This window comes from Gadus morhua, chromosome 16, assembly GCF_902167405.1.
Source record: "Gadus morhua chromosome 16, gadMor3.0, whole genome shotgun sequence".
Lineage (NCBI taxonomy): Eukaryota > Metazoa > Chordata > Actinopteri > Gadiformes > Gadidae > Gadus > Gadus morhua.
Genome location: NC_044063.1, coordinates 29,894,183 through 29,910,169, shown reverse-complemented (window position 1 = coordinate 29,910,169; position 15,987 = coordinate 29,894,183). Strand labels below are relative to the sequence as shown.

Here is a 15,987-nt window from a genome sequence, read left to right as displayed (position 1 = left end):
ACCCGTTCAGTCTTTTGTGCCGTCTCTCGGTCTATTCAATGGTCCACACGGCATCATATATATCATATATCAGAGACCTTCATCAACAAGAGACCTGTCAGGTCTGCTGCGACGAGGCGGGCGGTTGGGAGGCGGTCCGGGATGACGCACAGACCGACTGGAGCGGCTCGGTGCGTCATCCCGGACCCAAACCTGGACCAGAACCTGGACCCGGACCTGGCTTTACCCGAACCTGGACTCGAACCTCGGGACCTGTACCCTGGACCCCGGGACCTCGACCCGACCTAGTCTCAGACCTTGGAACCTGGACCCAAACCTTGGTACCTTGACCCAAACCTGGTGATCTAGTCCTTGAACCCGGAACTGGATCCGGACCTCGGACCTTGACCCAACTTCGGTACCTGGACCCGAACCTGGACCCACCTTGAAACCTGGACCTGAACCTGGACCCAAACCTTGGGACCTAGACCCGGACCTGGACCCGACCCTCGGGACCTGTACCCCATCTTCGGCACCTGGACCCGAACCTGAACCCAAACCGTGGTACCTTGACCCAAACCTGGACCCGGAGCTGGGGTCCTGGACCTCGGGACCTGGAACTGATCATGGAACCGAACATTGGACCTGAACCCGAACCTCGGAACCTGGACCCGGAACTGGAACCGAGCCTCGGGACCTGGACCCAAACCTGGACCCGGACCTGGACCCGAACCTCGGGACCTGGACCCGGACCTTAAGACCTGGACCCAAACCTGGCCAGAAACTCAGGACCTGGACCCCGGACCTTGGGACCCGGACCCGAACCTGGACCCAACCCTTGGTACCATGACCCAAACCTGGACCCGGACTTGAGTATGGAGTTAGAATCATGCCAAAACCCCGCACACACGCAAAACGTGTTTTGCTCACGCACGATTCACACACACACAAAACGTGTTTTACTCACGCACAATGATTCACAAACACGCTCAGTGTGGTTTGCAAATACAAAACATCATTCACAATCACAAACTAATGCATTTTGCTTCAGAAACAAATACAGTATGTTTTACACATATGTTGCAGTCTCTGGCTCCCCCTGGTGGTTTTGTTGGGGTAAAATACGTTTGTGTGGCGCATTAGGTATGACGTAATATAACGGGTGTGTTGTGGGTAGTGTAAAACGAAGGACCACGCGGGAAATCTGTCGGAGTCTACAGTGCGAACGGATAGTAGCCTTTTATGCTTGCGAATGTACCATTGTGGAAATAAAGAAAGCCTAATTCATTGCTGCAACCCACCAACGCCTCACTGTTTGTGCTTCGGCTATGTTAACCGGACCACTAGACAAGCAAGTTACCTGCAACCAGCCAAGTAATATAATTCAAACCAGCTCGCTCCCAACTACGGTTCGGAGCAGGGAAGCTGAGGGAGGTAACACATAGTACAAACTAAAATCTTTCAAGTACAAACTAAAATCCTTCAAGTACACAAAACAATTCTACAAGTACGGATCACTGAAAGCTGCGCGTGGATCGGAAGGCATTTGCGCGTGGATAAGCAAGGCGGAAAATTAGTGGCAAAAGTCACGTGACAAACAAATGTCCTGTGATTCACACTACACAACAGCAGGTGGCGCTGTTGAGTCAGTTTAAGGCCGCCAGGACGATCTTTTTTTCTCCCCAAAATCTTTATTGATGCCGGCCAACCGTGTGTGGATTCTATGGAAAGCCAAGAAGGCCACTAACTGGCCCTAGAATGGCGCGGTAAAAGTGCTAAACCGCACGGAAACCGTACGGAATCCGTGCGGTTTGGCAGGAACAGTGCGACCTGCTGTTGTGTAGCGTGAATCACAGAACAATTGTTTGTCACGTGACTTTCGGCACTAATTTTCCACCTTGCTGATCCACGCGCAAATGCCTTCCGATCCACGCGCAGCTTTCAGTGTTCCGTACTTGTAGAATTGTTTTGTGTAATTGAAGGATTTTTTTTTGTACTTGAAAGATTTTAGTTTGTAGTTGAAAGATTTTAATTTTTACTATGTGCAAAACATACTGTATTTGTTTTTGAAGCAAAATGCATTAGTTTGTGAATGTTGTTTTGTATTTGCAAACCACACTGAGCGTGTGTGTGAATCATTGTGCGTGAGTAAAACACGTTTTGTGTGTGTGTGGGGTTTTGGCATGATTCTAACTCCATACTTGAGGACCTGGACCCTAAAATGGAACCGAACCTCGGGACCTGGACCCGGACCTCGGGAGGAGGGGCAATGAAACAGAAACACAGCCACTTTAAAGAGATGTTTGTGGTTGTTTGTCTGTGTGTTACTTCACTAGGTAGTTTGTCTGTTTGTTACTTCACTAGGTTGTGGGTCCGTGTGTTACTTCACTAGGTTGTGGGTCTGTGTGTTACTTCACTAGGTTGTGGGTCCGTGTGTTACTTCACTAGATTGTGTGTCTGTGGGTTACTTCACTAGGTTATGGGTGTGTTATTTCCCTAGTTAGTGTGTCCGTGTGTTATTTCACTACGTAGTGTGTCTGTGCTTACTTAACTAGGTTGTGTGTCTGTGTGTTAATTCACTTGGTTGTGTGTCCGTGTGCTACTTCAATAGGATGTGTGTCCATGTGTTACTTCACTAGGTTGTGAGTCTGTCTGTTACCTCACTAGGTTCTGTGTCTGTGCTTACTTCACTAGGTTGTGTGTCCGTGTGTAACTTCACTAGGTTGTGTGTCCATGTGTTACTTCACTAGGTTGTGAGTCCGTGTTTAACTTTACTAAATAGTGTGTCTGTGTTACTTCACCAGGTCGTGTTACTGTTTTTTCCTTCAACGACGTTGTGCGTCTACAGAATGACCTGCAGGACCATGGATCTTCTCCATGGTTCTACTCTCTTGGATCTTTCATTCATGAATTGTTCAATGAAAACCTTATTACACAACCCAAGGCTTAATCAAAGAGTGTATTTTTCGGCCAGTATGCATTAATTAAGGTTTATTGAGAGACAGAGAAATGCTCTTCTGCATCCATTAAAAAGTACTCTTGGAGACCAAAGCGTGCCTTATCGATGACTTACCGGTGAACACTTTCAATCATAGAGACACCAGCCAGTCAGGGCCATTCACCATCAGGGAAACCACAGCCCGTAGTCTACTAGAGTTGTGACGTTCACGAACGAACCGAATCTATTGAACGGCTTTTTTTTTTATCGATGTCACGTTCACAGCACGCGCACACAAACTCCTCCTACTCCACTGAGACGAGGGCATGCAGAGTGCACTCGTGGTGGAACGTTGACACGCAAATTTCACATGTCAGTCAGAAACGGGAACATGCATTTGTTTGTTTCAGGTGTGTGGTCCACGGCGGAGGCAGAGTACTGCAACTATGAGCCTAAGAAAGCACTGCAGCATCTCTTTCTAAAAATATTGTTTACTAAGATTTGCACGAATGTTACAAAGGACAGTTAAAATTGGAGTGTTAAACTTGAAAGAAACTTGTTTTGTAAAAGTTTTTCTATTTTAATATATTTTTTGTTAATTAGATTTTTGCATGAAAGCTCATTGTTCATTGCCTGCCTGCTTAGTTTTTATTGTGCTACAATTAAAAAGGTGATACATGAACAAGTGAAAAGATCTGCATTTACACTTCGACACATTGTATACAAAGATTCAAAATAGTGATCTCAGTGTCAAAGCAGAGGGATATAGCACAACCTTGTGGAATGTTTACAATGAATGCAGATCAGACATTAAAATCTAGTCCACACACGTTAAATTAAATTCTAATCAACATTTAAAATATATCAAACTCAGATATCCGATGTCTAAGTCTGAATAATTCTGATCCAAATCTTACCCTATCATTCCTCCCAGTGATTATTTCCCAGATAAAGAAGGCTAGCTTCTTAAAAATAAATGAATGAGCCAGTCTTTTGAACGGCTCTTTGAAAAGAACGTCTCCTCAAGATCCGGCTCCCTTCAAAGAGCCATAAATCCCATCTCTATAGTCTACCCTTGCCGCCTTTCAACCCAGTCGCCAAGAAAAAACGTTGACGGTGTACGTTTCCATGAACACTGGATACGTAGAATTTCAACGTAAAAAATTGCGTGTTATACCTACAGTATCCACGTGTGCCGCTGTGGAGGCGGGTTTCGGGGTTTGGGTTTCACGGCTTTCGCGGGGGAGACTGTTGTTGACCGGGGAGGGGGGGGGGGGGGGGAAGACACGTTTGTTGAGGGGGGGGGGGGGGGACACATGAACAATGTTAATAGAACAACACACAACCACACAACATCCCGAACCCATTAACCCCACTTGATCCTAACAACAAAACAAGTTAACAAAAGCCCCATTTGTCAACTGAGAACCCCAATTCCCAGAATCCCCCGCGGCTCCGGAACACGGCGTAGCTTATATTAATCTTTATTATCTGAATGGGAAATGCAATATTTTAGGACAGATACACCATTAAACGCGTTTCTAATGACATTTCTAGCGAGAAATGTACATTTTCCTTACATAATCTTCAGTGAGTGAATGTGTATGATCTTTATTAATCTTTATTATCTGAATGGGAAATGCAATATTTTAGGACCGATTCACCGTTAAACGTGTTTCTAATAACATTTCTAGCGAGAAATATACTTTTTACTTGCATAGTCAGTGATTGTGTCTGATCTTTAGTTTTATAGTTATTACGATTTGATCGGCTCGCTCGCATGTTTCAACGACGTCAGGTTGCTTTCGCTAAACTAGCAGCTCACGTGCTTCCTGCGTTTGTGTTATTAAACTGTTACTTTATGTAACTTTTAATGATATCATCTTGTTAGAAACACGTATATCTGAGAGCCAACCCAGTCGTCAAAAGCATACCTACGTTGACAGTGTACGTTTCGTGAACACTGGATTACGTCGCATTTCAACATAAAATAGCGTGTTATACACACACACACACGCACGCACACGCACAGACACACACACACAAGCACACACAAGCACACACACGCACGCACAGACACACAGACACAGACACACACACACACACACACACACACACACACACACACACACATACACACACACACACGCACACACGCACACGGTGCATTTCGCTGCTAAAACAACAACAACAAAATATTTCCTCAAATATTATTACTTTCAAAACGTTGGCCATAATGGCCAATAATATCATTTTTTATTTGGGATGCTTCTAGGACATTTTGGGTGGATTTTGAACGGTATGTGGGGGGCACGTTTTTTGCAGGACCTGGTAACCCTGCGCTGTTGCCCGAGATCTGGATCCACCCCGGCGTGGTGCCGTCTCCTTTTGACCTTTTGACCCCAGACTTCTGGGGGAATAGCTGAATCAATTCATTAGTCAATCAGAAGCATGTAAATATCTTCCCGGTGGCGTAAGAGGACGAACAAGGTGTCCTTCAACATCTACGCTTCCAGGCGATTGCAACGGTGCCACACATGAGCATATTCGAACATGTTTAATAATAGTAATTAGCTGTCGAAATTGGAGGCCTTAATCAATACTGAGCAGCTATTGATTTGCTTCCCGATAAAGATTTGTCACAAATGACATGTTATTTAGCATCTACACGTTGAGCTGAGTCCAATGACACCAAGAACGACACTCTAGCTAATGGTAACATGTATTTTACATGGTACACCTAGGTCTAGGACATGATCTCGGTGTAGCAAGAGGCCGAGCTTGATCTCATTGGACTCAGCTTAACGTGTAGATGCTAATTAACATGTAATTTGTCAAAAATCTCCATCGGGAAGCAAATCTATAGCTGGTCATTATTGATAAAGGCCTCCAAAATCGACAGCTAATTACTACCCCGAAACATATTCAAATTTGATCATCTGTGGCACTGTTGCAATCGTCTCAAAACGTAGATGTCAAAGGACACCTTGTTTGCTCTGTTGCACCACCGGGAAGATATTTTCATACTTCTAATGGATTGATTCATATTTTAAGGTTCTCGGAGTGAGACTTTAAGTGGCTGCAGCAGAAGTGTTGAGACGAAAGATGATATCAAGAGATTTATAGAATATTCCCATTCACATTATGATTCTTCGTCGTAACATCCGACCAAACATCCTTTACATTCACAGAGCGAAGATTATGACTACACTTCTGCTGCAGCCACTTAAAGTCTCACTCCGAGAACCTTAAAATATGAATCAATCCATTAGATGGATGTATGTGCGTTTGAAAACAACGCACGGGCCGCATTAACACTAAACATTGATGTCAAGTAGAGGGCCACAAAATATCATCCCGCGGGCCTCAATTGGCCCCCGGGCCGCGAGTTTGAGACCCCTGATCTAGACTATTTAATTTAAATGATACACCTCAGGCTCCGTGAATAGTGGGGAATAGCGGGAATAGAGGGATAAAAGACAAGAGATAGGCCGATATCCCATGTCATTTCAATTAGTTTGTGCATGTGACGATTTCAAAAAGGTGTTTTGTTTACAGCATGACTACACGCGATTGGTTGGTTAGATTGGTGGCATGGAGAGCAAATGAAAATGATTCCCACTTAAATACGGACGTTCTAGATCGCAAATATTTTCTATAAATACTCCCGCTTATCATCACTTTGTATCAAAATCACTATGGATTTTGCACTCATTATCTATTGGACACAAAACAGAAAACACAGCTGTCATTATCACTGTCACTGAGGGCGATATATCGTTTCACTTCTTATGACAAATGTACTTATTGCAAGTCGCTTTGGATAAAAGCGTCTGCTAAATTGTCATTTGTCGGCTGTCTATCCTCTATTAAACTGCATTGAAGTGACAAGTTTGTTCCGTGCATTATTCATTTGCATTATTGTTTTTTGAGAGGACGGGAAGATTCGAGGACCAGGACGTGATCCTGATTGTGTCAGATGGCGAGCCAAAACCTTTGAAGAAAAGACACCGACAAGGAGATACACACACACTCACACTCATTCACATTCACACGTTTTTGAAGGGCCCAAACGGCCACTGTTATTTCCTTTTGTGTGCACACATTTTGTTTTCTGGTCATTTGGGTCCTTATTTTAGAATTTTGTATAAATTGAACATTTCTTTTTTATTCATTGTAAAATAATTACAAGAGCGGCTACTCAACAGTATTCTTCTGCCTGAATCATTATTGCTGCTCAACGTGTTTGCTGTCTTCTGATACTGGCCGTGGTCTTATTACCAGTCCAACTTGATATTATAGGCCTACTGTAATTCACTTTTATATTCCTAAAATTGGTTACACAATGCTAACTGGAGAGAAAGTGAAATCCACGCTGATCATGTGAGAGAGGCAGTCGCATTAAACACCTTGAACGATGGTGCGATCTACGAGAGAGACACAGAGGAACTTTCCTTACGAGGCTTTTGTCAGGATATAAAACAAAGGGTCAGCAAAATAAAGAATAGGTTGGCGTTTTTGCACTTTGTAGCCTACATTCACAGGGCTCTCAAGTCTCACGCATTCGGCGTGAGACACACGCAATTCAACCCATGCACACGCTCACACGGCACACTTCGTATTTCTCACGCAGAGAAATTATGAAGGTATTTTTGTAGCAAAAGTCTTTAGCACCTGTAACTGCAGATTTTGAATGCGTGCACTAAAGTCACAGTAAATTTGAAGTGGTAAATATTTATTTTGCATGTGTACTCTAAAGTCACAAATGTGTAACAGTACATTTGAAGTCGTAAATATTTTTTCTAGCATTGTAAACACAAAATAGGGTCTATGAGTACGCAAGTCTGTGTTACAGGTGCACAGATCCTTTTGCTACAATCATTGCAGCGCAGTTGGTGCAAAACACATTCGCACACCCGTGTTTCATAATCTGAGAACATGCCCAAAATGTGTGCAAGAGCCCCTTTTTATAGGTAATAACATCTAATTTGCCGAAATTGAGTGATAGGTTATACAATTAAGAACAAACAACGGTGGGCCTCTTCATAACTAATTTACATATTTTTTTAATTAATTCATGTATTTTTTTTTTTCTTTTTACAAACCTTAATCTCTGGCGCCCCCCTCAGGTTCTTGGTACCCTACGCACTCTGCGTACTCTGCGTATAGGGAGCGGCGAGCCTGCGCTCCATCGTTCCGACCTCTCGGTCGTATGCGGGCTCCTCCGGCTGGACTCCTCCAGCTGGACTTCTCCCGCTGCTCCGCTGCCGGAGGAGTCCGCATTCGACAGAGAGGTATGAACAATGGAGCGTCGGAGAAATGATATGGACCCGAAGTGAATCGACAGCAGTCCAATGAAAACATATTTCTCGAATGCCGCCTGTGTTTGTTGTTGTTGGGACGTAGAGGTCAATTAGAAGTGGCTCTGTAACCACTTGTTGAAAGGGCTACAGCGCTACCTAGGGTAGCGGATTCAGCCATGCTCCGGCCATTATTTGATTCTCTTAAAGGCCATGTACGTTCGGATAAGTGACAAATGGTCCTCGACACGACGGCTACACTGATCAAAATCAGAACCTCTTCTCTGAGCAGAAGGGAATGGTAAACTGGAAACCCTCTACTGGGGAAGGACAAGTACTGCATCAAGGGGACAACTTATGTTGACAGGAAAAAACAAACATCAACGTCACTGAAAGACATTTATTATCATGCATCTGAAATATTAAGACTGTCCATCTTAAATGAACCATTGCAGACAGGGTGACTACTAAGGGGAAAGGTCTATGTAGACCTACATGGAGTGTCCTTCATCAGGGACACCTGCAGGGCTGAGCGTGGGAGTCTAGTGCAGACCTTGAAGCATCGAGGAGCCTGCATGAAAACGGTCGCTTCTATCGTTCAAGTAGGTTCCAGGTGCATGCCTGTGCACTCCAGATGGGCCCTCAGCAGGGGTTGAGCCTCACACACATTGGACAGCAGTGAAGGCGGTCATCTCCCTTCAAACTCTGTGTCCTTTGGTCATCCCAGAACCAATCAGACCTTCAGATTTCTTCTGTCTTTTTTGGAAGTAGGGTGGGAGGCACTCAACAATCCCGTGTCTCTGAACTCTGTTTAGTCCATTACGCGTCTTGCGTGTGCCTGTCACGAGTCGTCCATGCTCTCCAGGCAGCCCTTTTGGAACCCCTTGGGGGCCTCCTCAGAGTCCTCCGTGGCCGCGCTGTCAGACTCCTCCTCGATGGCGAAGTGCACGTCAGCGGAGGAGCAGAGGGAGCTGATGCTGCTCTGCTCCAGGCACAGGGCGCAGGCCAGCGGGGACAGGGCCCGCCCCTCGAACACAACCCCCCCCTGCGGGTGGTGCTGGTGCTGGTGGTGGTGGAGGTGTTCTGGAGAGGAGGGCAACACGTGCTGTTGCACCTGCGCGCCGTAGAGCCCAGGGAAGGACAGCGGGATGCTGCGCCTCCGCGGCCAGGCGCCCCACTCCCGCTGCTCCTCCTCATGGATCAGACGCGTGAACACATTGGTCCTCTTCTTCTCCCGCCTCTTGGAGCGGAGGTAGCCAAGCATGATGCCGCAAAGGAAAACGCCGTAGAAGGAGATGACGATCAGGATGTACAGGTACTCGTTTCCGTTGCTTTGGTCCGGCTGGGACCCCCCCTGGGGGTCCGCCTGCACGAACGAGACCCCGTTGGTGGTGGCGTTGTCTGAGGGATCCATCTGTTTCAACGCAGTGCCAGAGCTTTCTGGAAAAGGAAAAAAACGTCAAGTTAGGTTGACTGTTCTTTTCCTGGTGCAAATTATACACCATTTTACGCACCAAACCCCCACGGGTGCAGAACACCGCTCCACAAACTAATTGGAGACATGAATAAGTATGCTCAAATCACGTACCTTAACTCATCTGATGCAGTCTAATAAAACACGAGTATGCATGGTATGCTGGCTTACTATTGGGAAATACTCCACTTACAAATGACAGCCGTTGAGGATCCTGTGAAACTCAGCCCTACTGTAGCCGCCCTCGTCTCTCCAGTGGGACGCTGCTGAGGGGGCGCTCTTATTTATACCGGGGCCACAGACCACGGACCACGTGAGCATTTCTCTTTCTTTTTTTTTTCAATCTTTTTCGTGGACCATTTTGGGCTCAGAAAGATTACACTGGATCAAACCTTTAGAGAGATATATAAACATCCACACAAAACTTTATGAAACATGTGAAGGAGTATGCAGTACTGAAATGCACAGGGCAAAAGTTCAGAAATTTGCCCTGCACTTCTTCATTCTATTTCAATACTAAAGTGTGGGATGCATTCATGCAAAGATTGAAACGGATCATCTTTTGGATTCTGAACTGTCACGACTTTTGTATTTGTGTGGTGGTGTGACTTAATGACCAAGAACATTGCAGTGTGGGATTAATAATAGGAAAGAGATATAAGGGGCCTCTACAAATGGTCAAATCTCCTAACCTTTATGCCTCCTTTCCTTAACCATCGGTTCAAGGAGAGATGAATAGGTGCTTCCTTTCGAACATAGGAAAAGACAACACTGTTTATAATGAATTCGACTCCACTTTTTCTAACCGACGCCATTGCGTTACGGGGAATATTGCTGACCTTTAGTGTCTCTAGGGTGGAACCACAGTTTTCCAAAGTGGAACTACAACAAGTGCTCTTCGATCCATGCGTTATTGTCGTATTGATTTCAATCAGGTTGTTGCCATCAGTGGAATCACTTAGGTCGGACTTGGCCAACGGGAATATGTTGGGCTAATTAAATCCCCATTCACATGTGAAAAAAAAGAGGCTCAATTTATGTTGAAATAAACTGTCCCTTCTTAAATGTAGTCTTTCTTAAATGTGAAGTCGGCATTTATTTTCTTACGTTGTAGCCTATATTGTGTGCTTAATAACCAGCAATAAATTAATTAATTTCGATTCAAATAATATGTTTCTGGAATTGGTATCCATCATTATCGATTGAATTTTCTTCGCTTCCCTTCTTCTGCTTTCCCGCGTCTCTCATGCGTCTTCGCGTAGAGTGGGTACTCTTTGTCGGTGGCATGTTGCTATAAATATTGCCGCCGTAATGGATTATGGGATACCAGTATCTCCTTTCCTTTGGTAAAGGTTTCTCAGGAGTAACCTATGCTATAGGAGGATTAAAGGAAGCATCGAGGCTCCTTTCCTAAGCATTTTTAGAATTCAAACCACCTTTCCTCCAAGCACTTCCAGGTCATCTCATTAGGAAAGGAAATTTACTATGCAAAAAAGAGAATTCGTAGAGGCACTAGGAATAATTTTGCTTCCTTTTCTAACCAGAAACTTCTAAAAGCTAAGCCAATGGCAGGAGCTGCACCACTGTGATGCATGCTCGGTAACAGAGTCCTAATTGAAGGGCTTCCCTCTCATTCAAAACTTATTTCAAATAAACTCATCCAATGGACGCCCTCATTTCCTTGAACACACCTGGAAGTCTAAAGAAACACAGTGCACCAATCATATGATATCATACTTAATTTAATCAGCTTCTCTCCCGGAAGGCGAGGGAACATTCACATTATTGGTTGGGCATTGGTTGAGAATTTCAAGGCAGATTCCCAACCTAAGTATCCCCCCCATGATGGAGCTCAGCCGACGGTCAGAGGTTGTCTCAGTAACAGGTTTCTTCCAGATGTAAGAGCATGGAGTATGGAATGGATTCAATTCAGAGGTGGCCTGATCCACGGTCTGCAGGGACCGCTGGGGATCAGGCTTCATGTCTGCACAATATGTCAAAGAAAACCAAATCCAACCAGATCTAACTAGAGGGCCAAGGAACTACTGTGTTGCTTTGCTTTTGGACCACCTGAAAATATGACCTAAGAACTTATTCTATATGAATGGAGGAACAAGCTGGCTCATGCAATATACAGCCATTGAGTCGTGAATGAATGAGGAGCTTGACTGGACTTGTATCAGCCATGAACCTCTGAATGACAAGTCCACACTGGTAATGGACCAGTGCTACATCAGAGGAAGTCGGTTCCTTGCCAGTTATAGAAGAAAAAAGAAAATACATACATAGCATGCAAGAAGTTTCCTGACATTGATGAAATTCATATTACGTGGACCGGTTTCAATTATTTCAGCAAATCTTACTGAAACAACCTTAAACAAACATTCAACTCATTTTGTTGCTGTATTCTCCTGTTTGCTCATAAAACTAATAAATTACTTTGAGGAAACATGACATATCATTCTGAAGAATTTACGTATATAAGGATTTCCTTCCAGAGGCTTTTGCCTCTCCCACCAGCCCACACAAACACAGAAACACACACACCGTAAAGTCTACATTCTAAAAGTAATTGATTGGTTACATTGGTTTGCTTTATCCATGCACTGAGGCAGCTATACTACGGTGTCCCCCTGGGCTGGTCAGTAGTACTCTGCAGGCTGCCTGTGTTGTGGTGAGTGGGGGTGTCTCTGCAGCCCATGCTAACCTCCCAACACATGCAGAAGGCCAGAAGAACGGGCCAAGCCTATAAATGAGCGGTATTTAAAACATAAACGCAATGCATCGCAAGCACGTCACCAAAGGATGGGAGTTTCTCAGAGTGTTACGGCTGACTGCGTCGCTGACAGAGGGATTGGTTTCTGCTCCTTCCTCCCATCTGGAACCAACTAACTTTTTTGGACAATATTCTTAATATTCTTACTTGCACTGTACTTTCGATTTTGGTGTAATATGTTAGGGTTCAAAACAACTTTTGTTTAGGAACTGCAGCATATTTGTTTTGAAACTTAACACCATAAGTTGGTGCAGTCATAAATAATAATTAAAAACAACCTACATATATATATATATATATATATATATATATATATATATATAAAAATAAAAGTGGACAGTGGTTTTGGATTGTTATTTAAGGGCGTTGTGTGAAACGAAATCAGTCCCTGGCAGAAGTACAGAGGTCCCCTCTCAGCATGTCCTGACCTGCAGGGACACACCCATCACTAGGGTAACGCCCACCAGTAGGGCCATGCCCCTGCCAGGGCCATGCCCACCAGCAGGCCCACGCCCACCAGCAGGGCCACGCCCGGCAACAGGGACACGCCCACCAGTAGGGACACGCCCACCAGCAGGCCAAGCTGGACTCAACCAGACAACCAGCCTGATCTGGATACAAATGATTTCCCGGACAACAAAAACATCAAAAGAAACGTTACAAAATCAGCTGAAAATCAGAAATCAACAGAAGAGGTGTGCTTCCAAACAATGATTAGCGGGGGTCAGGACAGACAGACAGACAGACGGACAACGTCTTGCGGTAAACCTGAGTGTCTCCTCATGAGGTCCAGCAGGCCATACCCTGAGGAACTCCAAGCAGCACCGGCTGAGAAGCTGAGAAGTCACAGCTCTTTTTATTAGTCTACAAAGCTAAGCTTGTATTGGCACAGCCTTTTGTCTTCCAGACCATGCAAGAGGTTAGTATAAAATCAGAAATACTACTGAACAAGGGGGCGTTGAAATGCCTCTCCCATGAATAATCCATGTCCCATGGATTATTCTCCCTTCAGACTCTGGGTCCTTTGGTCATCACACAACCAATCACACCTTCAGGTTGCTTCTGTCTTTTTGGAGGATGGGGTGAAAGGGAGGGAAGATTGGGTGAAGGGGGGAGGTCTGGGAGGATGGGGTGAAGGGGGGGGAGAATGGGGTAAAGGGGGTGGGGTGAAGAGGGGTGAGTGGGTAAAGGGGGGGGGACAATGGGGTGATGGGAGGCGGGTCAGGAGGGCACAAGGGCTCTAGTCGTTGTTGTAGCTTCTCCTTCCTCCCTGCTGGTCTCGTCTCTGTGGCTCGTTGCCTGATGAGGCCTGAAGCTATTGCCTGCAGCGCTATTGCCTGCAGCGCTACTGCCTGCAGTACATCCTGGCGATGTCGTCCAGGTAGTGCGTTCTCAGCTCCTTGCGTTTGAGCTTGAAGGTGTCGGTCACCAGGCCGGTCTCGGGCGTCCAGGGCTCCGGGCTGAGCAGCAGCTTGCAGGGGACTTCAAAGCGCTCCAGCTCGCCTGCAGGACGGAACACAGAGACTGTCACCTCACCGTAACCTACTCCCTGCTGCTGCCTCGCTCCTTTGGGCAAGGTGCAACCCCCTGTTCCAGCTTGGATTCCATCAGCACGAGATTAGAGAAAAACGGATTGGGACTAAGAGTTCTAAGAAGGAGGGAGGGTGTTATCCCTATGGTTATGCCCCGCAGCAACTTTGAATAGAAAACCACAACAAAAATACCTATCTGACACCACTGGTGTAAATCAGAACTATAATGAGCCACGTTTGGTATGAAATGGACGCACACCTGGCGCTTCACTATTAGTGTCCAAGGCAGATCCACACACACCGTGGCCTGAGCCCGCCCAGGGTCCGCCCCGCTGGGTCCCAGTGCCTGAGCCCGCCCAGGGTCCCCCCCGTTGGGTCCGCCTAGGGTCCCCCCCGCTGGGTCCCAGTGCCCTGAGCCCGCCCAGGGTCCGCCCCGCTGGGTACGCCTAGGGTCCGCCCCGCTGGGTCCCAGTGCCCTGAGCCCGCCCAGGGTCCGCCCCGCTGGGTCCGCCTAGGGTCCCCCCCGCTGGGTCCCAGTGCCTGAGCCCGCCCAGGGTCCCCCCCGTTGGGTCCGCCTAGGGTCCCCCCCCGCTGGGTCCCAGTGCCCTGAGCCCGCCCAGGGTCCGCCTCGTTGGTCCCTCGCTGGTCCCCTGAGCTCTTTCACGCCAACAACAGATCGCGACTTGAGTGGTCGGCTTAGCTCAGGAGGTAGAGCAGTTGTCTTGTAACCGAAAGGTTGCTAGTCTGATCCCCAGCTCCTCCTTGTGTTGAAGTGTCCCTGAGCAAAGACACTCCTGACGAGCTGGCTGTCGCCTTGCATGGTTGACTCTGCCGTCAGTGTGTCAATGTGTGTATTAACCAATGTAAGTCGCTTTGGATAAAAGCGTCTGCTAAATGCCCGAATTTTAATTGAGTGCAGAGCAGTACAGAGCGTCCGGGGAACAGGCTAAACTTGGGCTTTACACTCGTCATCTCCAAAAGACGGCCGTATTGTAGTTACAGGGACAAAATGGCATAGATTACTTTGTTTATGATAGAAGTCATACTTCTACACGTTAACAAAAAAACTGAGGTCACTGCCCCTTTAAGTGATATAAGGACCTCCAGTCAGACTCCACCTTGGAGGACCACCTTATGAAACATCTAGTGGAGGACTACCTTACCTATGAAACATCTAGTGGAGGACCACCTTATGAGACAACCAGTTGAGGACCACCTTATGAGACATCTAGTGGAAGACCACCTTATGAGACATCTAGTGAAGGACCACCTTATTAAACATCTAGTGGAGGACCACCTATGAGACATCTAGTGGAGGGCACCCTTATGGAACATCTAGTGGAAGACCACCTTATGTGACATGTAGTGGAGGACCACCCTATTAAACATCTAGTGGAGGACCACCTATGAGACATCTAGTGGAGGGCACCCTTATGGAACATCTAGTGGAAGACCACCTTATGTGACATGTAGTGGAGGACCACCCTATTAAACCTCTAGTGGAGGACCAGCTTATGAAACATCTACTTGAGGACCACCTTATGAAACAGCCTCCCACGCATCAGAGACACCAGTTCCTATATACATATATTTTCATTAATTGACAAACTGAAAATAATTAAATAATGTAGTTAAAGGTTTAAAGCGAGCAGCCTTTACTGTGCGTTTACACCAAAAGCTGCAAAGCGTTTTGAGCGATAAACGCCCATTCACTTTCTATTAGACATGAGCGGTAAAGCGATTGGAGCGAACACTTGAGCGATAGCTTTAAAGCTGTAAAGCTGTAAATAAGAGTTGAAAACAGCTCAACTCTATGCAAATGAGCTAGTAGCGTTTCGGCTGTAAATGACCGCCAGCCAATCGGAATGTAGATGTGTCTCGTCGGCGTGGGTGGTCCAAGTAAACATTAGCGAGAAAATGCAAGAGCGATATGAGCTGTAAATATTTTGGACAGCGTTGCGTTTTGAGCTATTTGGCGATTTTGCATC

General features: G+C 46.1%; 2 protein-coding genes across 4 annotated transcripts in view; both read right to left on the bottom strand.

The window, feature by feature from the left end:
* Positions 1–8,602: 8,602 nt before the first annotated feature.
* kcne4 (potassium voltage-gated channel, Isk-related family, member 4) lies at positions 8,603–11,260 on the bottom strand. Of its 2 annotated transcripts, none has more exons than XM_030380436.1 (2): positions 9,806–11,260; positions 8,603–9,657 (listed from the first exon to the last, which is right to left on the bottom strand). In XM_030380436.1, exon 2 carries the CDS (start codon positions 9,629–9,631, stop codon positions 9,059–9,061), a length of 573 nt encoding a protein of 190 aa, XP_030236296.1. In that variant the 5' UTR covers positions 9,632–9,657; positions 9,806–11,260; the 3' UTR covers positions 8,603–9,058. The 2 variants fall into 2 exon arrangements, with proteins under 2 accessions (XP_030236296.1, XP_030236295.1); XM_030380435.1 differs by having other exon boundaries at positions 9,885–11,260.
* A 155-nt stretch (positions 11,261–11,415) lies between these two features.
* acsl3a (acyl-CoA synthetase long chain family member 3a) overlaps positions 11,416–15,987 on the bottom strand; it is a 33,846-nt gene continuing 29,274 nt past the window's right edge. For both annotated transcript variants that reach the window (XM_030380434.1, XM_030380433.1), the window contains exon 15: positions 11,416–13,970. In XM_030380434.1, the coding sequence (XP_030236294.1) occupies positions 13,813–13,970 (158 nt within the window). In that variant the 3' untranslated portion in view covers positions 11,416–13,812. The remainder of the gene's footprint in view (positions 13,971–15,987) is intronic.